The 23,971-nt window shown below is 50.6% G+C and overlaps 1 protein-coding gene across 7 annotated transcripts in view; it reads right to left on the minus strand.

Annotated features, from left to right (window-relative positions):
• DLGAP2 (DLG associated protein 2) overlaps window positions 1-23,971 on the minus strand; it is a 620,511-nt gene that overhangs the window by 52,707 nt on the left and 543,833 nt on the right. For all 7 annotated transcript variants that reach the window (XM_070460164.1, XM_070460165.1, XM_070460161.1 and 4 more), the window contains 2 exons: window positions 22,196-22,407; window positions 401-548 (listed from right to left, as the gene is read on the minus strand). In XM_070460164.1, coding sequence (XP_070316265.1) covers window positions 401-548; window positions 22,196-22,407 — 360 coding nt within the window. The remainder of the gene's footprint in view (window positions 1-400; window positions 549-22,195; window positions 22,408-23,971) is intronic.

Raw genomic sequence — 23,971 nt, forward strand, 5'->3', positions numbered from 1 at the left:
GGCAGAGCCGGGGCGGACTGGACCACCTGCCGCCCGCGTCCTCAGAGAACACGGCAGGGCGTGACCTGCCGGCTCGCCTGCAGCTGCGGGGACCGTCTGTCCAGGGAAACAGCGACCTCTGGGGGGGCTGGTGCTGCGGGGCCCTGTGTGTCCCCTTGGGTGGGACTCAGACCCTCCGCGTGGGGGGCCTGGCCCAGGGAAGGAGGCTGCTCCGTGAGGGGTGGTGGGGGGATGTGGTGGACGCCCCCATCAGCCCTCCTCAGAGGAGCTGGGAGTGGGAGCCACTCCCAGGGTCACAAAGGCCCCATCACGCCCACGGAGCTCCCAAGTGTGGTGGCCCTGGAGCACTCCTGGCTGGGACTCTGCAGCAGGGGGCTGACCGGGAGGGGAGGGGCCCCACCTGGCTCACGCAGCTGGCCTGGCTGAGGGTGCTGACGGCGCGCATGTAGCTCTGGTTCCGGGAGCGGAACTTCGGGGAGTTGTAGTTGGCAGAGGGGTCCAGCCCGTGGCTGGCAGGCCCGTCGCTGGCAGCTTGCAGGTAGCTCTGGCTACAGGAGAGAAAGAGAGAAGACAGAGGCCTCGTGAGCATCGCTGCAGGGACCATGTGTGCCGGCGCCTGGGGCCGCTACCAAACCCCGTCCTGCGGTGGACCTCTCGGGCGCATGGAAACATTCCTGACAGACATGCTCACGGATGTGGGTTCATCAGCACCAATGGGGCAGGCTACTTACAGACTTGCTTTGAAACCTGACTTTTTATGATCAGGTAGTGAAATCGGGATCATTCCACATAGAAAGAAACCTAACCCTGAAAGCATGGATAACTCACACAGCCTAAGAGCAAGCTGGACTCAGAAGTCCGTGAGAGTCTCATAAAAGTCAGGGTAGCTTTTGGCACCTTTACACACTCAGAAAAATAGAAGAAAAAAAATCAAAGGTTTGCCAGCCATTTTAATTTATGTGAAGTTGTCCAGATTATGCAATAGAAGCAGAGAGCAAACTGAAAACTCAAATCCATATTATCATCATAATGGTCATTTCCTTCCAAACAGCCTTAACAATCAGTTTCCTCTAGTCTCCCTCCTTGTTTTTTGCAAAATCTTGAAAGCGTGGGGGAAACCCTGAGGATATCTGGCAGAGAGAGGGTTCAGCTGGGTTGATGCTTCTCACTAAATCGAGCTCCTTTCAGGTCTGGTGACAGTCTTTCCACAATCAAGACAGACTGCATTTTATTTGACTCTCAAGCTGGAATAATGTAGACAGCAATAATGGAGTTATTCTTCTTTCCTACTGTGGATCACAATGAGACAATTAACTAGGATAATTGCACAGGCCTGTGTATAAAAATTAGGTTGCTAATTCTGACTCCATGTCTTGACTACAGTATGTTTCCTGCTTTTTAAAGTAAGCCCTTGATGTAAATTAATTTCTCGGTGATTTACTTCTTTAGAAATGGGGTAGCAGAGGGAAAACTGGCTTGCTGTTAAATTCAGATTAAGGAAGCTCATTTATTTTAAGGTCATTATTTCAGGTAATGTTAATAGTATGTACTTTTAGATACTAACGGCTCAGAGGTTAAAGCATCTGCCTGCAACGCGGGAGATCTGGGTTCGATCCCTGGGTCGGGAAGATCCCCTGGAGAAGGAAATGGCAACCCACTCCAGTATTCTTGCTTGGAGAATCCCATGGACGGAGGAGCCTGGTAGGCTACTGTCCATGGGGTCACAAAGAGTTGGACATGGCTGAGCGACTTCACTTTCACTTTCAGAATACAATTTATAAATTATTATAATGATAACTTTGTTTTAAAACTAAGTATATACCATATTTCAGCTCTTATATCCCTTCTTTCCACTTAAAATAGACCAAAAAAGAAGAGAAGAGAAAAGGAAAGGAAATGGGAGAGAAACGAGACTGGGGCCGCCCTGACCCTGGCCCGTAAAGTGTCCAGGTCTCTGCCGGACTCCTTGCCCCCTAGGCTGCTCGGGCCCGGGTCTGGGCGGGGGTCTGCACACTCCAGTTTCTACCAGTTAGCACTTTTATCTTACTTCCAATTGAAGCGCTTTCCCTTCTGATTACCACCACTCTTTGCTGATTCAACATTCTCACATTTAAGTTCTCAGCATCTGTAAAAGCAGGGCTGTGTCTTCTTTATCTCTGTATCCAGGTTTCCAGCCCAGAGTCTGGCACTGTGAGCGGGGTGACTCAGAACTGTGGCTGGGTGGCACCCACACACGGGTCTACTTGTGATTCTCCGTTCAGATGTGTCTTCTCACTCGTGACCTCCTCTTTATTCCAGCACTGGGCAGCCACTGAGGGATGAGCTGCCGCTACAGGGAGCTAACCACGGGTCTTCTCTCACACACAGACTCCAGACATCGAACATCCATGACGCACTGTCACGCTGGCCCCTGGAGGCACCCTGTACCAGCCCGTCAGTCCTCGCAGGGGCCCCACACGCTTGGGCCTCACTGCAAATGGGGAGCCACCTCGCCCAGGCACCCCCAGAGCGAACGCAGAGCCCAGGCAGCCGGCTCCAAAACTCATGCTTTTTGCCCCAAGACCTGGGCAGCTGAGTCAGAGAACAGAGGTTGCAACGATCTGGTCCCCAACTTCAGCCCCACTCGATTAGGGTACTTTGTACCCTCCTACACACGGGCAGGCCAGGGACCCCACAGGCCACAGGCCTGGGGACAGTTGGGAAAGTGCGTTTTCCAGATTATTTCCATAATTAGACTGTGTAAATATGGAAATATTCAGACTAAGCTTTGACTGCAGTCACCGGAGAAGGTATGCTCGTGTTCACCCGGTCCAGGGCTGGGCGCTCGGAGCCGAGAAGTGACACCGCCCCCAGGGACCTTCTCTCTGGGGACAGCTGAAACCTCCCGGCCCTGGGGAGCCTCCCAGTGACGACAGGAAGCCGGCGTCAGGCTCAGAATAGGTTCCCTGTGTGACGGGAAGGCGGGAGGGCCCTGGGCTGGAGCCCGAGAGGAAGGGTGGTGTCGCGGGCTTCGGGGCCAAGCTGCCCGCCCACGCCGCACGTGCCCGCGTGCGTCCCGGACTGCCGGACCTGCTGCTCTGGGTCTGCTCCTCACGGCATTCCTCTTCTAAACAGCAGCGCTGCGGGGAAAGGCCTGTGTGCCTTCTGGTAAATTCTGCAGACTTTCTCCAGTAGCTGCCCAGAATGCTGCCAGGTGCTGATGCCAACAACAATGGAGGAACGAATGTCAGATAGAAACACGGGGTACCCTGATAAACGTGGAGTTCAGAGGAGCAGCAAGTAACCCTCACGAGCACTATGCTCCCAGCAGGGTCCCAGATGTGTCCCTTAGGCTGAAGGAATGCACTGTCCATCCGGAAGTCAGTCGTCACTGTTTGTCTTTCTCAAATCTGGCACTACTACGACAGAGGTGCACTGGGGCCAAAGGGTCGGAACTCGGACGGGATCACAGACGGTCTGAGTGCACAAGGGTGGATGGAGGGGCCGTGGGAAGACGTGGGCTGTGGAGAAGCTTCCGGAAAAGACCAGTGGGGACTGTGCAGCCCCCTCTGGAGTCTGGACTTGATGCCACAAGCACAAGAAAGCACTGCCAGTCCCTCACTGTGGAGACGGGTGCTCAGAGGGTGGGCAGGAGGGGAGAGGGCAGACACAGAGCCCCTGGTCACTGCCCACAGTGCTGTGCTGAGTCCTCCCTCAGGAGGGGAGGGGGCAGATGCAGAGCCCCTGGTCACTGCCTACAGTGCTGTGCTGAGTCCTCCCTCAGGAGGGGAGGGGGCAGACGCAGAGCCCCTGGTCACTGCCCACAGTGCTGTGCTGAGTCCTCCCTCAGGAGGGGAGGGGGCAGACGCAGAGCCCCTGGTCACTGCCCACAGTGCTGTGCTGAGTCCTCCCTCAGGAGGGGAGGGGCAGACGCAGAGCCCCTGGTCACTGCCCACAGTGCTGTGCTGAGTCCTCCCTCAGGAGGGGGGGTGCAGATGCAGAGCTCCTGGTCACTGCCCACAGTGCTGTGCTGAGTCCTCCCTCAGGCGGGGAGGGGGGGCAGATGCAGAGCCCCTGGTCACTGCCCACAGTGCTGTGCTGAGTCCTCCCTCAGGAGGGGAGGGGGCAGACGCAGAGCCCCTGGTCACTGCCCACAGTGCTGTGCTGAGTCCTCCCTCAGGAGGGGAGGGGGCAGACGCAGAGCCCCTGGTCACTGCCCACAGTGCTGTGCTGAGTCCTCCCTCAGGAGGGGAGGGGGCAGACACAGAGCCCCTGGTCACTGCCCACAGAGCTCTGCTCAGCCCACCCTCAGGAGGCCTGGGTGGGGGGCAGAACCCGCGGCCCAGGTTCATCTGTGGAGTTTGGTAGAGGAGTCTCAGGGCACACCCAGGGGGGCTGACGGGATCAGGGGTCCCTGATGTGGTCCCCACCTTTCCATGTGAGATCTGTCTGAACAAAACATTTCAAAAGTTTAATTTTTTTGGAAAAGAGCAAACCTAGGTGAAGTCATCATGAAGCATAGTGTATTTTTCTGGAATAGAAATGCCAGAACAGAAAACCAAACACCACTGGTTGTTACAGACGAGACAGGCGGTGTCTGTGAGCTGTCCAGGTGACGGCTCTGGGCGGCCTCCTCCTCTGTAACCCCCCACACACCCTCCGTGTGCTGGGTCGCCACTCTGCTCAAGCTGAGCCTGTGACTGAAACTGAAGTGTCTCCTCCTGGATGAGTCACGACGTGATGACTGGTCATTTGTACATCTTCTTTTGTGAAGAGACTTTTCACCTACCCCCGCATTTTTAACCGGGTTATTTCTAGTTTTGTTTTGTGGGAGTTCTTTATATATTTTGTACTCAAATCCTTTGTCAGATATTCATTTCAAGTATTTTCCTTCACTTTGTGACTTGCCTTGTCCCCTACTTGTTGGGAGTGTTTTGATGAGCAGACATTTTAAATTTAGATGGCGAGAGTCACTCTTCAGTCACATCGATTTATTCTATTTGAGTTTTCTTTAAAACCCAAGAGGTTTCACCCCCAAGGGACCACTGGAGACACTTGGAGATATTCTGTTGTCACAGCTTGGGGATGGGAGCCTGGTGAGCAGAGACCAGTTCAGTCAGTTCAGTTCAGTCACTCAGTTGTGTCTGACTCTTTGCGACCCCATGAATCGCAGCACACCAGGCCTTCCTGTCCATCACCAACTCTCGGAGTTTATGCAAACTTGTGTCCATCAAGTTGGTGATGCCATCCAACCGTCTCATCCTCTGTCGTCCCCTTCTCCTCCTGCCCCCAATCCCTCCCAGCATCGGGGTCTTTTCCAATGAGTCAGCTCTTCACATCAAGTGGCCAAAGTATTGGAGTTTCAGCTTCAGCATCAGTCCTTCCAATGAACACCCAGGACTGATCTCCCCTAGGATGGACTGGTTGGATCTCCTTGCAGTCCAAGAGACTCTCAAGAGTCTTCTCCAACACCACAGTTCAAAAGCACCAATTCTTCGGCACTCAGCTTTCTCCACAGTCCAACTCTCACATCCGTACATGACCACTGGAAAACCCATAGCCTTGACTAGACGGACCTTTGTTGGCAAAGAAATGTCTCTGCTTTTTAATATGCTGTCTAGGTTGGTCACAACTTTCCTTCCAAGGAGTAAGCGTCTTTTAATTGCATGGCTGCAATCACATCTGCAGTGATTTTGGAGCCCCCAAAAATAAAGTCTGACACTGTTTCCCCATCTATTTGCCATGAAGTGATAGGACTGTATGCCATGATCTTAGTTTTCTGAATGTTGAGCATTAAGCCAACTTTTTCACTCTCCTCTTTCACTTTCATCAAGAGGCTTTTTAGTTCCTCTTCACTTTCTGCCATAAGGGTGGTGTCATCTGCATATCTGAGGTTATTGATATTTCTCCTGGAAATCTTGATTTCATCTTGTGCTTCTTCCAGCCCAGCGTTTCTCATGATGTACTCCGCATATAAGTTAAATAAGCAGGGTGACAATTTACAGACCAGAGATGCTACTAAAATTATATAGTACATAGCTGCCTGTTAACCAAAAAGAATTTTCTGGCCCTAAGTATCAGCAGTGCTGAGGCTAAAACAACCCTGGTCTATTCTGACACCAATATCCCTGTCTTAAGAGCAGACAGCCTCCAAACACACAGCATCATCCACATTTTCCTCAGGTGAGCATCAAGTGGGCATTCACCAAGATAGACTATATTCTGGGCCACAGAACAAACCTTAACACATTCGAAAGAACAGAAATCATACAAAGTATGTTCTTGGACCAAAATAAATAAAACTAGAAATCAATAACAGAAGAATTTCTGGAAAATCCCCAAATATGTGAAAGTTAAACAACAGTCTTCCAGATTGGCTCAGAGAGGAAGTCTCAAAGGAAATTTAAGCATATCTTGTACAAATAATCAAGGGGTGGGGAAAAGCTAGAATGAACCATGCCATACTAGATTATAGTTAGAGACATGGGTGTGAATCCATGTTTAGCACCGTACACATGCCAGTGAATAAACAAAATAAACGACTGTAGATATGTGTGTGTGCTAGCTCTCTGTGCTGCTAAGGGAACCAGCAGTGAGCACATGCGGGGCTGGACCTTCGTTTCTAAACACTGCTTTTCTGAGCGGCAGCAGGGACCCCTGCAGGGACGCTGGGCCCGGGAGAGAAGCGGCCGGAGCGGCTCTTGGCTCTTCTCTGTCAAGACTGTTTTGGCTCTTCTAAGACCCTCAGCGTTTTCTTCCTGTCAGTTTCTCTAAAAACAGAGGCTGCCCTGCATCGACACCTCGGTCTGGGGAGAATTAACACCTTGGCAACACTGCAGTCCCCGTCAAAGTCTCTCTCCCCATGTGTGTTGGTCTGGTTACGTGGAGCAGCGCCTGCAGTCCTCAGGCAGCCAGCCTGGGTGCATTCGCGCACACGCCCGGCAGACACAGTGAACTCACGGATGCGCGTCCTAACAGACCAACAGTAGGGACGCGCTGCGGAGGCCGTGGCCGTGCTCTGCGGCAGGGCTGGCTCTGCACGGCTGCCGCCCGGCGCGCCCTGTTGCTGTGCTGGGTTCAGGTGTGGCCTCTGTCCTCTGTTTGGCTCACCTGCCCCAGTGCTTCAGTGGTTGTTTGTTTAGAGACCTCACTGCTGAGAGGCACAGGCCGACTCCCCCCGCAGCACCGCGCACCCCACCTGTGTCCTTTCTCGGATCCCCTGGAGCTGGGAAAGGGCTCACCACCCACACTCTGCCGATGAGACGCAGCCCCCGTTCCCGGGGTGAAGGCCCCTGTCCCGGAGCAGATCCACGCTACCGGAAGCGTGGCTGCCCCTCCTCATTCCCAGGGTTTCAAGGCTGCGTGTCAGCCCGGGGGTGTCAGCCAGTGGTGTGTGCACAGGAGCTGGCAGGGACCAGCTTCACTAAAGCGGCTCTAAGGGAGGTCTTTCCTGCTGCGAGACCCTCCTGTGTTTTCTCATACGTGTCCTTTCTGCTATTAAAAGAGTCCGTTGTTGGCTTCAGGGCCCTCTAAGCCCACTGAGCGATGATGAAGCTGTGCCTCCTGGATGCCAAGTTCTCCCAGCGGCAGCTGACGCCACACCCGGACGGTCACAGATGCCAGCATCTGCGAGGGACACCAGGGTCCCCCCGGCTCCGCCAAAAGGCAGCACATATGCTTCAATAGAATTCAGGCTCCCGAATGATACATTTAAAGAGATCTGGTGTCTTTCCAAACATCTTTTTTTCCATTCAAACTACCTTATAGTTCAACTTCTGAATTGTATTTTGAGGAAAAAGCAGCAACACTGCACAGAGGATTATGAACTAGATTCCACTGTAAGGAGACCAGAGAGATTAAAATATCAAAAAGAAAAAAAAAAAAAAAATATCAGAAAGAATGATGAGTATTAAGGAAAAGCTCCCATTATTTATCTTCCATGTTATGACACTCTGTCAACATCAATGGAAATAAATGTATCATGAAAAAAATCTGCTCTCGTTACAAAGTGATGTGCCTGTAAGCCTTCAGAGATTAAAGCAACGGCTGTAAATATGAACATGAAAAATTTAAAATAAGGGACAGATTTTACACAAACATGCATATTTATATACATTGCACAATATAGGATACATTGAAAATGCGTATTATTAAGTAGTAGAGGATGTTTAGCTAGTTTAAAAACACTCTGGGAGCCCCCCAGAAGGTCACATGTGATACTCTCAAGAGACCCGGCAGCTCGACCCCCAGGTACGGGACAAATGAAGGTAACCGTCCACAGAGAGACTTGTGCAGGATTCGTCGTAAGAGCCCTGAAGTGGAAACAAACGTGGTCAGGTGCGGGAGAAGTTACCAGGGCTGCAGCCACACGGGGAGTACGAGCCAGCCGCGACAGCAGAGGCGGCGGCTGCGGGCCACAGCGCAGGCGAACCTTAAAGACCCGCCGGGCGGGAGAAGCCAGCACGAAGGCACGTGCTGAACCACACGTCCACGGCACGTCCGGAACCGGCGAACCCGGGAGACCGGGCACACGGGCGGCTGTCGGGTGGGGTGGGGGAGCTGGGCGGCTCCTCGGCGGGAAGACACGTCCTGACGTGGGTCACAGGGACCCGTGAATACACCACAAGCCACTGCGCTGTTCACGTCAAGGGGATGAACTGCACGGTCTGTAAATTACATCCTAGTCAAGGGGCTAGGAATCAGCTGTGGAAACATGTTTAGTTTTCTGTCACTTCTCAATTGAAGTGAACTGTGTGATGATTCGGGAGGGGTTTTCAGGAGCCAGTGCAGGCCTGTCACTGGCTCACGGCACGTCCGGGGCCCTGGCCTCCCTGGGTGGAGGAGGCCGTGGAGCGAGCAGTCATGCAACTCCCACCAAACACGGCCATCGTCCTGGTGTCCTGCGAAGCGCCTGTGTGTCTCTGGGGCACAGACTATGGCCCAGTCATTTCATGATGGTGTGCTCACCTTCCTGAGAGGCAACCCCAGGGCCAAGGTCCCCACGCAGGTGATACAGATTCTGCACAAAGATCGTTCCCTCCGGAGGGTGCGTGTGTTACTTCAGTGCTGCACACACGTCTTCAAAGCCTGCGGTGCACCATTGCAGCTGTGTGACAGACTCGCAGCCCAGATGAGCAAGGTGCAGAGCAGTGGCGTGTCCCAAAGCGGAGCTGCCGTTACGGCCGTGCTTCCGAGTCATGACAGGGCTGCGTGCTCCGCTCCTTCTCGGAGGTGAGAGACGTCAAGTTTCCAGGAGGGGTGGTGGCAGGCAATGAAGTAAGTCTATCGCTGAGCCTCTGGTGCTGAGAGGAATCATCTTACTCAGAGGCGGTGTTTCAGGCACAAGGTGGGAGAGTTCCTGAAGCCAACACAGAGCTGGGGCCGCTCCCTCCAGGTGGTCAGAGCTGAGCATCGGGAGACACTCCTAGGTTGCCTGCCCTGCGGGTCGTGGATGGGAGACTCCTGGGGTTGCCTGCCCTGCGGGTCGTGGACGGAGACTCCTGGGGTTGCCTGCCCGCCAAGTCGTGGACAGAGACTCCTGGGGTTGCCTGCCTGCCAGGTTGTGGACAGAGACTCCTGGGGTTGCCTGCCCTGCGTGTCGTGGACGGGAGACTCCTGGGATTGCCTGCCCGCCAAGTCGTGGACAGAGACTCCTGGGGTTGCCTGCCCACCAGGTCGTGGACAGAGACTCCTGGGGTTGCCTGCCCTGCGGATCGTGGACGGGAGACTCCTGGGGTTGCCTGCCCGCCAGGTCGTGGACAGAGACTCCTGGGGTTGCCTGCCCTGTGGGTTGTGGACGAGAGGCTCCCGGGGTCACCTGCCCGCCAGGTTGTGGACGGGAGACTCTGGGCCGCGGACACAGCTGTCCTCCTCCAGGTGGTCAGAGAACTTCTCTGGTCCCTGCAGAGGGAAGGCTGAGGGCGGGGAGAGCAGGGCTTTGAGGCTGGGAGATCCCAGCCTGCAGTCGGGCTTTCCCGTTCCCCTGCTCCCTGGTGTGCGGCTGAGCGGGTCTGTGCGGTGGCCGCCCCGCCTGCCCCTCTGACGACGGCCAGCCCAGCCCGCTCGCCTGGCCCGTGCATGCTGCGCCACCACGACAGCGGCCACCACAGTGTATAGGTCCTGGCATGGAGCGAGGGCCCCGCGGAGGCACCGGCCTCTCTGGGCCGCGCCGGGCGAGGGCTGCGCTCAGGGGCGGCCAAGACCGTCTCGGGGGCTCATCCTGCCACCCAAGGGCCTTCCACTGCGGTGGGCCTCCATGACTTTCTCTATGTTTGAGATGGGTCTTTAAGCAAGCACAATGCTTTCCTCTTTACTAAAATTTCTGACACTTGCTGGTTTATATTAAAAGCTAGTGTCAGGGCAACAGAAAACACCCACTGAAGGTTTCCCAAGAGCTCACAGCATCACAGTGCCCTGCTGGTTTCTGGACCACACACCTCAGGTGGATTCACAAGGGCAGTGTCGGCTTGGATCTGAACTTCAGTAAACATCTGAGGCACTTCTGTGGCAGGTGGTGTCTGGACCCACTGACACTTAGAGGAACGCAGGTCTACTGGGATAGTGAGAGGGCGCCCCACTGAGGGGCCCTTCAGAGAACCTGCATTTTCACCCATTTAATCCACAAACAACAAACACTCCTGTGAAAAGTCTTCCTGTGGGTGTTGGAGACTGCGTTTGTGTCTGCATCAGGGCTGGCCCCGGGGTGACCACACTGGGAAGCAAACGCTGAGCTCTGAGCATGCCAGGGTCTGCTGGACCCAGGCGGTCTGTCCAGGGAACATGGCCTGTGCCCCAGGGGGCCCCACCCTGCACGGCCGGGGCACCGAGGGGGGGGCACGACCACGGGATCCCTGATGCTGGGGTGGCGCAGTCCAGGAGTGCGGCGCAGCAGGGGCGGAGGCTTCTTGCGAAGGAGACTAGCATTTGACCACTTGTGCTGGAGCTAATCAAACACTCAGCAGCCGAACAGCAAATGGCAGCGCCCTGCCTGGAGAACTCGGGGGGAACATGCAGCCTGACTCTGTTGTGCAGTCCCTCGGTCGTGTCCAACTCTGCAACCCCATTGATCGTAGCCCGCCAGGCTCCTCTGTCCATGGGATTCTCCAGGCAAGAGAACTGGAGTGGGGTAGCCATGCCCTCCTCCAGGGGATCTTCCCGACCCAGGGATGACCCCGAGTCTCCTGCCTTAACAGGAGTCAATGGGTTCTTTGCCTCTGAGCCACGGGGGAAGCACTTAGAACTGTCCTAGTCCTTCCTGGGCCAAGTCCTGGAGACACAGTCACAGGACATGCTGCCCTTTCAGCCCTGTCCTGGGCGCCCGTCTGAGGGCGGCAGAATCAGACCAGATCCGTGACGTGACGCTCACACTCAGGCCAGTGCCTGGCTGGACCCTCAGGCCAGGGCGTCAGGGTCGGGGTCCCTCAGGCCAGCCCCTCCCGGGAGGGGCTCTCGGGGCCCACCTGAGGGGGTGTGTGTTCCAGTGACCAGCTTTCTGAGTACCCAGATGCACACATTAAGAAGAGGCCTAACAAACAGGTCACAACCAGCTCTGCTGGTCAGGCTACCCAGCCCGTGTGGCTAGCAGGTAACCACAGCAGCAGCAAGGGGACGATCCACCAGCTTGGCAGCCAGTACGTCGCTGCTAACCACCTCGGTACCTATGCACCTGCTGTTCACTGGGCCACATTCACTGCCGGGTGCCACTGGGCCGGCACAGACCCGGCAGACGGAACTCGGCCTCGTGGGCACAGAGTACCCTCTGGGGGCAGAGTCTGCACACAAAGGACTGCAGTTAACACTAAACACCTCCAGGTCGTGGAGCTCAAAGGAAAATTCAGTCCACAGGCAGTGACTCCTTCATTGTACAGACAGCAAAAGGAAGTGAGAAAATGCGGATTTTGAAGAGAACGGAAAACGCAGAGAGTCCACGAGTGGCAGGTGAGACCAGCCACCACGGAAGCAGCCTGCCCTGGGGAGGGAGCTGGGGTGCAGCCCCTGCCTCTTCTGGACTGTCCAGCATGGGGATGGCCGGGATGGTCCCTTCCTCGGGAAGCCCTGCAGTCTCCCAACATGGCCGAGACCCTGGCCGCCCCCCAGCCTCTCCTGCCCGTCCGTGGCCCCTGCCGTCCGAATCAGAAAGGTGGGGTACCACAGCAGCGCTGGTCCCCCGGGGGGTGCCCGCTGTCCTCTGACGCGCCTCCCCGCACCCCACAGAGGCAGAGGGCAGGCATCCTTGCACCCGGCCGTCGGGACCATGGGGGCGACCCCTGCACGCCACCTGCCCCAGCTGGACTTAGCACCCTCCCCACGCCTGCCCTCTTCATGGCAGCCCCTCACTGCACGCCACCCCAGCCCTGCCCGAGTCACAGCCTTGGGGGTCCCACTCTGTCCCTAGAACGTCTGCCTCCAGGCCAGTTTTCTCAACCCACACACTATCACTAAGGCGGCCCTGGTGACTCACCCAGGCCTCCTGACGGACACCTGATGGTGTCCACCCAGTCGGATCAACCTTTCTAGAACAGGAATCTGCTAGCCGACTTGAATTTCTTCAGTGGCTCTCTATGACTTTCAGGAACAGATTTTAAGACAATTATTAGCCTAACAAGGGAGATGCCTGGGATATAAGGTTATAGTAAAAATCACCACTAACAATCCCACAGAATGAAAGCGAACGTCACTCAGTTGAGTCTGACTCTTTGTGACTCTATGGACTGTAGTCCACCAGGCTCCTCCGTCCATGGGATTCTCCAGGCAAGAATACTGAAGTGGGTTGCCATTTCTTCTCCAGGGCATCTTCCTGACCCAAGGATTGAACCCAGGGCTCCCACATTGCAGGCAGACTCTTTACAGACTGAGCAACCAGGGAAGCCAACCCCATAGAATGGCCCCAGTTAAAATTTCCTTAAAAGCAATTCCATTCATGAAACATTATTAAATGCCGACTATCAGGAAAATGGAGGTGAGTTCTAAGCTCTCGAGAGACTTAGTGTGAAGTCTGGAGGGTGAGACCAACAGGGAACCAGGTAAACTCCCGGGCCAGCATGTGAACACGTTCTGTTCTGCTGGCAACAGCCACTCTGTTCTGTGTTTTCCCCATTAGTACCAGAAATTAAAAACCACTGCGGCAGATAAATGTTTGCCTCCATTCTTCTCACTCCATTGTATTTTCTGACTGCTGGTTTTATAGGTTAAATGTTTGACTACCTAACACTGTATAAAATAAGAGGTACATGCTATTACTACTTAAGAAGAAAGAGGTTTTTTTTTTTTACTATTGTCATATCTAATGATAAATGCTGACTTTAACATCTATTTGAATAGTCACCATACAAATGGAGGAATCAACTGACAGTAAAATTTACCATTCTGCTGTGATTGGAGATAATCACTAAATGCACCTCCATCTGAAGTGAAAATAATAGTGTGACTGTACCACGAAGCAGATTGTAAGTGGAGTCCCTGTCAACCAACAGGCTCAGCTGAAGGGCCATGGCATGGCCACTACCGGGGTAAGAAAAAGAAGTGAGTGTACACTGTCATCGGAGGAGGTGACAACGTAATCAGCAAGTAGAGAAAGACACAGAAGATGGAAAGGAGGAATTATGACACCGGATGTGCAGGAAAATGACAGAGGACTCTCCCTTTGGGAACTCTGCCGCAGTCAGACATCGCCCGGTGCTGGGAGGGGTCTGGCCCTGGGAGGGGGTCTGTGCTGGAAAAACTTCTTACTGTCTGGTCCAGGAGTGCGGAGCCTCCTTGCCAGGTACACATGATGGTGTTGGACGTGGAAGTGATTTCAGAGAGTCCAGGCTAGTAACCCTCAAATGCTCATCCCTTTCACACCATCAAGGAAGAGGCTCCCTGGTGATAACACCAAGCCCTGACTACCGCCGAGGACACGCGTCTCTCCCGGAGCACCTCCTACTGTATGTCTCACGTAAAATGAGCTCTGGGGACACAAAATATGGCAGTACTCCTGCGAATAAGCTCCATTTTATGGCTTTAAAATCCACATAAAATTATAATTCCACTTGAAGCTGGAAAGTCTAATAAAGTCACTGAGCATAAATTTATTACTGTAGTAACTTTACAACACAAGGATAATTTGTTTTAAATATGGTATTATTTTTGAAGAAACAGTACTTATAGGTTACAAGGAGGCTTAGGAGACAATAAAACTGATTTTCAATATCTTTTCTCATTTTAACACTAACATGTGCTTTTGGAAAAAATTCAGAAAATATTTAAAAGAAAATGAAATTCAGCCAGAAGTCCACCACCCAGAGATAACCATGACCAATACTTTCACATATTCATTTTCCATTGCTATGTCTGTTGGCACATTTCATGTATCAACTTGACTAGACTGTGGGACCCAGCAATTTGGTCAAGAGTAGTCTAGGCAGCCAAACCAGTCAATCCTAAAGGAAATCAGTCCTGAATATTCATTGGGAGGACTGGTGCTGAGGCTGAAGCTCCAATACTTTGGCCACATGATGCGAAGAACTGATTCACTGGAAAAGACCCTGATGCTGGGAAAGATTGAAGGCAGGAGGAGAAGGGGACAACAGAGGATGAGATGGTTGGATGGCATCACTGACTTGATGGATATGAGTTAGAGAAAGCTTCAGGAGTTGGTGATGGACAGGGAAGCCTGGTGTACTGCAGTCCATGGGGTGGCAAAGAGTTGGATGCAACTGAGTGACTGACCTGAACTGAGTCTAGACGGCACTGTGAAGGCATTTTTTAGACGTGCATGCTTTAGTAGCTCAGTCCTGTTGGACTCTTCGTGACCCCGTGGACCATAACCTGCCAGGTTCCTCTGCCCATGGGATTTCCCAGGCAACAATATTGGAGTGGGTCACCACTTCCTTCTCCAGGGATCACCCAGGACCAGGGATTGAACTCGCATCTCTTGCACTGGCAATCAGATTCTTTACCAAGGAGCTACCAGGGAAGCCCAGGGATTTTAGATGTGATTAGTATTTAAATTTTTAGACACTGAGAAAGCAGAGTGCCCTCCATTATTTGGGTGGGCCTCATCTAATCAGTTGAAGGTCTTAAGGAAAAAGATTGACCTCCTTGGGGAAGAGAAATTGTGCCTTCAGACTGTCTTCAGCCTCTAGCCACTAACTCAGGTCTCCCCTGGGGCTCCAGCCTGCCAGTGTGCCCTGCAGAATTAGAATCTGCCAGCCTGCACAATCATGAGAGCCAATTTCTTAGAGTTAATCTCTATCTTTCTCTTTCTCACACACACACACACACACACACACGCCCCACTGTGTTTCTGGAGAACCCTAACACACCACATAACACATAATCACAGATTCAGTGGCTTAAAGCAACACTCAAGGGTTAGCTTGCATTAGACCCGTAGGTCACAGTCTGGCCCACAGTGACCAGGCTCTCTGCTTACAGCATCACAGACGGACACTAAGGTGCCAGCCAAGCTGAGCTCTCACTGGAGGCTTGAACTTGAGTACAAAACAGAAACAGACTGATGGACTGAGAGAATGCACTTATGGTTACCGGCGGGAAGGATGGGAGAAGAGACAGACGGGTTTGGGATGGACACGTGCACACTGCTACATTTGTAAATGGATAGCCAACAAGGACCTACTGCACAGCGCAGGGAACTATGCTCCATGTTACGTGGCAGCCTGGATGGGTGGGGAGTGTGGGGGAGAGTGGGGACATGTACATGTGTGGGTGAGTCTCTTTGCTGTCCACCTAGAGATATCGCAACATTGGTAATCGGCTATACTCCAATACAAAATAAAAAGTTAAGAAAGGAATGAACATAAATTTTTATATATATTTGCCAAATTTTGCAATAAAAGAGATCTTAAAAACACCTTAATCTTAAAAAAATTATTTCAAAAGCAATTTGATTCATCAAAATCTCACTTTTTAATAGTCTGTGAAAATGATTTCTGTCATTGAAAATTAACTGATTAGTTTCACTTGCCTGGTTAGTGCCCTGGCAGTCTGTACTTTCATCTGTTTATTTATTTGATATCTTATTTACACACCCAGTCCTAGCACAAACTTACTTATTGGAGGAACAAAGAAACAAATTCATATATTAAGTACAATACATCAAGGAAGGCAATGATTTCAATAGAATAACTCATCTTTACTACCTTTAGGAGAACTACATAAATCACTGGTGCTTTAGGTTTACTATTAGGCTTAATGTTGTTTAATTTTGCCCTCAAATCTTACAGATTCACCTCTTTTTGCGCTAATCTCTTTATTCAGGGCATTCTCTGGAGACAGTTGGGGCTTTGACAGCCGTCAACTTCTGTTTAGTTAACAGAAAGTCCTGTCTGACATCTCCTGAGTGTTTGGCTGATTATCCACACCATCGCTGTTAGATATCTGAAGACCACATAAGAGAGCGACTCGAGTTTAAAAAGTGATGGCTTTCAGCACTCTTCATTGTTGGAGGGTGACAGCTCTCCATCATTATGCGATCAGATCCGTTGGTTCGCCAGGAGATGAGCTGGGAACTGCCCTCAGTGCTGTGGGGGACACGCGTGTCACGCTGGATGAGCAAGAGAGAAAGCGCATAAAAGCAGCTGGGTGCAGACCGAGGGGTGTGGGGACGCGTGTGCAGCTGTGAGGGTGGTCAGGAACAAGCTGACTTGCAGTGGGGATTCGAGAGCTCCTATGATGAGAAGTGGGAAAATGCTGGGAAGAAAGGACAGTGTATTACCTTTACCTCTAAGTCGAGTTCCCTGCCCACATGGCTGGAAAGGAAAGGTTGTCAGTATTAAACACTTTACATATTCATTTCAGAATTTGAAAAAGTAATTAAAATGGAGAAAAATAGCTAATAGTGGCTGTCTTTATCCTTAAAAGTTGATCATTTCTTCATTTCTGAAAGATAATTTCTCTAAGTCTCAAATTCTGGGTTCATAGGTTTTTCTTTTAATACTTTAAAGGTGTCACTTAATTTTTTTCTGGCTTGACAAGCTTACGACAAAAATCCTGTGAGAATGTTTTGTTCCTCTGTATGTAATGTCCTTTATTTTTTTCCAGCTTTCTTTAAGATTTTCTCTTTATTCTTGGTTTCTGGTGGTTTGAATATGTGTGTATTTGTACGGGGTTTTGATGGTTTGTTTGGGGGTACTTATCTTTCTTGAGATTTTCTAGATTCTTCAATCTGTGCTTTACCATACTTCACTGCTTTCAGAACTCTTGGGCGTTACATCTTCAAATGTTTCTTCCGTAGACTGTTCCCCCTTCTCTTTTCCTCCTGGGATTCAGTGCATTTGACAATTTAATGTTTGCCCACAGCTCCTGAATGCTCTTTCCTGCTTTTATTTCCTACATTTTTGTGTGTGTGGTGATTCCCGTGGACTATCTTCAAGTTCACTGGCCATCACGCGGTTGTGCCGCATCTACTGATGAGCTCAGCAACTAAGCCTCTGCTCCTCACACCATGGTTTGCCCCTGCAGCGTTTCCACCTCCCTCTTTCTTACACTTTCTCTCTCTGCCAATTTCCCTTTGGTGTCTCTGAGTACTCCACGTTTTCCCTTCGATCTTTATGGCATCAATCCATTATTTTAAAGTTCTCTCTGATGGTTCTGTCATCAGTCATCTCTAAATCTTCTCTTGGCTGCTCTGTCTCTCTAGAGTGGGTTTTACTTTCTTTTATTGCATATTTAAGTTCTGATATTTCTGAATAGATGGCACATTTGCACGAATGAAGGTCAACATCATATATAAAAAGAGGCATATTGAGGTGTCCTGTCCATCCCTGTCGCACCTACTTCCTCCTCGCTCCTTAGATGTAAACATTTTTATTAGCATCTTATTCTTCTATTGTCTCTTTATGTATTATAATCTGACATGCGTTTTAGTCTTATTTTCCCATTTTATCATATAAAAGTGGCAGCATCGGGTCTTCCCAGGTGGCTCAGTGGAGGAGTCCACCTGCCAAGGCAGAAGACACAGGTTCAATCCCACAGGCTGCAGAACAGGTGAGCCCGAGCTCCAGAGCCCGGGAGCTGCATCAGCTGAGCCCAGGGGCCACGACTCCTGAAGCCCGCGCCCCTGGAGCCTGTGCCCCCCGACAAGAGAAGCCCGGGCACTGTGACGAAGAGCAGCCCCTGCTCTCCACAGCTAGGAGAGAGTCCATGCAGCAGCCAAGACCCAGCACAGCCATCAAACACATGAACAAATTTAAAAAAGAGAGGATCTGTAATTACAATAAACGTAAAAAGATTCTCAGTCTCTCATGTTTTTTTTTAAAAGTGGCAGCTATACAACAATGTCCTGTACTTTGCTTTTTAAAGTTGATGTAATCTGGATTGCTCCACAATTAGCACACGGAAGTGTTCCTCATTTTTATAGCTGCCTAATATTCTAGTACATCTTATTAATAATATTCTACTATTTCAATACTTGCATATATCTCTTGTTCAGTCAGTACTATCACGGTGGACTCTGGGTTACTGTGACTTTTGCTGTTACTGACGATGTAACAATGAAGAGCATCTTACCTGTGTGACTTTTACAGGTGGATCCACCTGTGGGACCAGATCCCTCTGACGGGTGTGAGGGGCTTCCTACAGTGATGTGCAGGAACTAGTGAACACCACTGTATTTCTGCACCTTTACACTTTAGAACAGGAGTTCAGATTTTTATTTTCAGTGGAATGCTAAAGCTCTCCCAGACTTTCAGTCACTGATGAGGTATGTGAACGTCTTTTCTGGTCTCTGCCCGTTTATATGACCACAGTGCTCATCTCTTCCTGACTGATTTGCAAGGTGTCTCTTTGTATTAGGAATGTGAGCACGTGTCACCTGTATCATGGGGCATTTCCCCAGGTTTTCGTGATTGTCTTACTTTGGTGACAGTAGTTTCAGTTTGTTCATTTGTTGACCTTTGCCATGAATATGTTTTTAGTTTTATGAATTAAAATATGCCAATATTTTGTAGTTGCTCACTGTGGAATATGGTTGGGATATGCCTTCTCCAACTTAAGATTGTAAAATATTCATATATGCAAATTAATGTACATATATACACATGTACATGTGCATACCTGTAATACACACATATACATATACACACACCTGTATACACATACATAGATATATACACACGCATATACACACACCTATATATACATAGACATATACACACATCTGTATATACATACGTAGACATATACACACACAGACATATACACACACCTGTATACAGCCACACACGCAAACATGATTCTTATGTTTATATCTGTAACCCACCTGAGTTTATCTTTACATGTGAAGTAATTTGTAACATAAGCTCTCCTTTCTCTGCAAATTTAAAATGCTACCTTCTTGAGAGAATGACTCAGAGATGTTAAAATTTATTAGAGATTTGACTTCTCAATTCAACTAAGCAGAAAAAAACCCTAAAATTAAATCAGTTGGTCTACCTTTCATAATAATAAAAAGTGAACTCTCCATATATTAATACATAAACTAATTTAAAACCTAGTAAATTGGATTCCATAGCATCTTGAAATTTACATTTCAGTTAAAACAGTTCTCAGTGGCATCTGCCTGTGGGCAGGGTCTGACCCACAGAGGGACACGGTCTGTCCTCGATCCATCATGGGCAGGGTCTGACCCACAGAGGGACAGAGTCTGTCCTCGATCCATCAACACTGCTCCTGAGAATCCTGGGCAGTGAGACAAGTGTGGCAAGTCTTTGGTCGTTTGCTTTTGCTTCATCTTTCTTTCCAGAGTGAAAAGACTGTCTGTCGCCTTGCTCTACTTAGAGAGCACCGCACGGTGACAGCGAGAACCCCTGCCTGTGTAGTCAGGGAGCACGGTTAGTTAGGAACAGTAGGACCGGCTGCTTTCTGTGTGTACCAGCAGGAAGACAAGACACTGCTCAACACAACCGCTGTTCCCAGAGGTCAAGCAGCCTTCACAGAAAGGGGCTTATATTACGTGGCTCAAAAGGGCTGACGACAGGCAGCCCCAGATCCTTGCAGGTCTCAGCCAGGCAGATCACAGCAGGCTTGCTGGGCAAGTCCATCACACAGGAGAGTTTATGTGAGGCAGGAGGTGCGTAAACCCCTAGGGGTCAGCATGCCCGTACCATAGTTTAGCTAAAAGAATATCAATGTATCTTCAACCCATCCAGTTAGAACTAAAGTATAATTACCAGGCTATTTCTGGCTATTTTATTTGCCTTCCTGAATACCATTATTAACGTCAATAGAATTAACTGTGCATACCAAGAGGAGAATAAAAACCTGAAGGAGGTCAGCAGACGCTAATTCTTATGTTTATCATTTGAATCTTAATCCGCCTGTCAGTCAGCTCCTGCTGGTGAAGTTCTGTGGTGCTGGAGGGAAACACACCCGGGGAGCTGCTGAATTCCAGACTTTCTGCTCACGGCCATATTTTAAACCCAACTTTGGAACCACCTCCTCCTTTCTCACAGAAAGCACGCGGTCCCTGGCATGCTCTCCTGCTGTTCAGGTGAAGTACTTTCCCTGAACGTGGGATTACAATAACCATTTTCATTCAAACCCCTGGTCCCTTATATGGCCAAGGCACCTCATTCCTTTGAGTCAGGGTTTTGTTCCATAACGTGGGCACAGTTTTAACCTCCCTGGGGAAAGAGCTGAGCTTTTGTGAGGTCATTTAAGATGAAAATAAATGAAATGATATTGAAACCTATAAAATCCCAAGATGTGCTAAGATCCTAACAGGCAATAACAACTTAATTGATGTACCTCCCAGTAACATATTTTCAAGAGAAATTTTGTATCTTAACACAAAGAGCAACTTGCTATGGGAGTTTCATGGACTTTGTGAATTTGCAGAGTCGTCCTACAAGGCATGGCACCGTCTGGGCAGGGCACTACCCGGTCCCTGTCACGTATCCACTGCGGCGTCAGATTTGGGCAAAAAGAATAACCTGCACACATATACGGAGAATGTAGCACATGCCCCAGGAAGAGCGCCAACCTGCCGTTTCACCCTCTTGTTGAACCTCCACACCAGAGAAGCCACAGCTCGTGGTGGCAAAAGCAGGTGCTTCTTTGCATGTGAATCCAGACTTAGCTGGAAGGACCAGAAACACACACAGGCTGACAGCTAAGAACTGCAGTCGCGTTTTCATCATTCAACTGGATAGCCAAGTTCCTAGTTTCCTCTGTTTATATTTTGGAAATTAGTTAAATTTATCAACAATGTATCTTAGCATGCACCCCTATGTTCATTGCAGCGCTATTCACAATAGCCAAGACCTGGAATCATCCTGTCTGTCCATGCAGAGATGAACGGATAAAGGAGATGTGGTACATATATGCAATGGAACACTTCTCAGCCATGAAAGAGAATGGAATTATGCCACTTGAGCAACATGGATGGACCTAGAGATTATCATACTATGTGAAGTAAGGCAAAAAGAGAAAGACAAACACCATATGATATCACTTATATGTGGAATCTAAAATAACCCAAATGAATTCATCTGCGAAACAGAAACAGACTTACAGACACAGAACAGACTTGTGGCTGCCATGAGGCATGGGGGGTGGGGATGGGTTGGGAGTTTGGGATTAGCGGATGCAAACTATTACAGATAGGCTGGATAAACAAAAGCACAGGAAACTGTATCCAATATCCTGGGATAAACCAGAATGGAAAAGACTTTGAACAGAGAATGTATACATGTGTATAACTAAATTACTTTGCTATACAGCAGATTGGCGCAGCATTGTAAATCAACTATATTTCAATTTTAAAAACCCCACAATGTATCTTTGGACAAATATATAAAGCATATTCTATGATGTTTGTAAAACTAATCCAGTTCCTGTTCTTACCTTGCAAAAACTTTGTTGCTTGCATATGCACCTGTAAAGTTACAGTAAACAGAAAACTCCCCACTGTGGCTGTCTCACACACACACAAACATGCTTCTGATAAATAGCTGGAATGATCTGAGAAGACACGGATGGGTCACTGGCTATGACAGGTGCTCAAATATTAACACCTGACATAGAAATCGCCCTAGTATATTTCCTTAATTACTACACAGTAAGTGTAACCAAAGGTCTGACAGGTTTTTTAAAGAGGACTTTATATTGACGGCCATTGAGTCTAATATTTTCAATCCTGGGCTTTTTCTGGGTTGACCACTGGCTCGTGTGAGGAAAGCCCTGGGCTGGGGCGGGGGAAGTGCGGGGGGCTTACGTTTGGAGGTCTCCCAGCGGCCTCTGTCCGATGGATGTGAGCAGGGGCTCCGGCCGGAGGGCCAGCTTGGGGGACGTCTTGGGGCTGGAGTCCGAGTCCCCGCTGTCCTCATCGCCCATGGCTTTGATGTAGCTCCCGCTCCTCATCCTCCTGCAGGGGATCTCGTCGTCTCTGCCCCCCAGGGGGCGCCCTCCCCACTCGTCCTGGGGCACCTGGGGAGAGCACACAGGGCGTCAGGGCCCCAGCTGCCTCCCGGGGCCACGGCCCCCAAAGACACGGCTCGTCACCGGCACTCAGCACCGACGTCACACGCTTCTTCATGGTCCGTCACTCAGATCCCAAAAGCACATTCACATATAATCATTGCTTTTCCTCCTGTTATAAAAGTGATATATGTTATGGAAAAAGTGAGAAAATGTTAGAAAAGTAGAATGAGGACAAAACGTAGTCTCAGCACCTGGAAGAACCACTGCTAACACTTAGATTTACTTCCTTGTGGTAAGAAGGCAGTTGAACGTTGAGAAAACTGGACTAAGAGGTCTCCAGTGTGGAGAGGAGGAAAGGAGGAGAAGAAGGAAACCAGAGGAGGAGGCCCTGAGGCCCGTGCGAGCTGACGCAGGGGGTGAGCCCAGGACTGGGTCATGGCCCCCACGCGGGGCCCTGCCCGCCGGTGCCCAGGCCACGCCCGGACCCGGGTCCCGCCACTCAGACTGGGGCTGTCTGCGGTGCGCGTGCAGGCTGCGCTGCGGGAGGAAGGACCCTGCCCCCCGGGAAACCCGACGTCCTCACACAGCACAGGCGTCACGGGGTGTCTCCACCATGGGCGCTCAGGGCGGAGCGGTCCCTTCACGCTCCACCAGCCGTGATGCTGACAAAACCCAAAACCACCCCAGGCAGCGGCCGAGTGCAGATGGCTGTGTGAGCGCACACGTGCGGCACCATCGCATGGAGCTCTGTAGTCCAAGGACCCAAGGACCCAGTGGGAATCTCCCACCATGCTCTTCGTGGAGACAGGGGACGATGCAGTTCCGTGTTGACAAAGCCTTCAGAGGTGGGGCTTGTCCTACGGTTAATGTTTAGAGACTTAAGTACACTCCGGCTGTGCTGTGCTTAGTCGTTCAGTCCTGTCTGACTCCTTGCGACCTCACGGACCCCATGGAGCCTGCCAGGCTCCTCTGTCCATGGGGATTCTCCAGGCAAGAATACTGGAGTGGGTTCATTCTAAAAGGAGTCTTGCCATCTTTCCACGTTTTTTAAAAATTTTGTTTTTAATTGAACTTCACTTTATTCACAATGTTGTGTTAATTTCTGCTGTATAACAAAGTGATTCAGTTATACACGTATACATTGCTTTTCATATTCTTTTCCATTGTGGTTTATCACAGGATATTGTGCTATCCAGTAGGACCTGCTTTTCACCCACACTGTATACACTAGTTTACATCTGCTAACCCCAAACCCCCAGTCCTTCCCACCCCTCCGGCCCCCCTTGGCAACCGCAAGTCTGATCTCTGTGTCTGTGAGTTTGTTTTGTAGATGCGCTCATTTGTCATCTCCCTAGTTTTGATGGGGCCACTGGGCCGTTCGTCACCGTCCCAGCCAGGGACACGCAGGGCTGGCCGCGAGGGCTGAGTTATCACCTGAAAGCGCTTTTTCCCCATCTTCCATCTTGCAGACTGCAGCCCAGGGCAGGACGGATGCTCCTTCTGGGACCCCCGCCAACACGCAGGGAGCGGGCGCCCCTCAGTGAGGGTGAGCATGTGGGTACCGAGCCTC

Source organism: Odocoileus virginianus, chromosome 32, assembly GCF_023699985.2.
Source record: "Odocoileus virginianus isolate 20LAN1187 ecotype Illinois chromosome 32, Ovbor_1.2, whole genome shotgun sequence".
Lineage (NCBI taxonomy): Eukaryota > Metazoa > Chordata > Mammalia > Artiodactyla > Cervidae > Odocoileus > Odocoileus virginianus.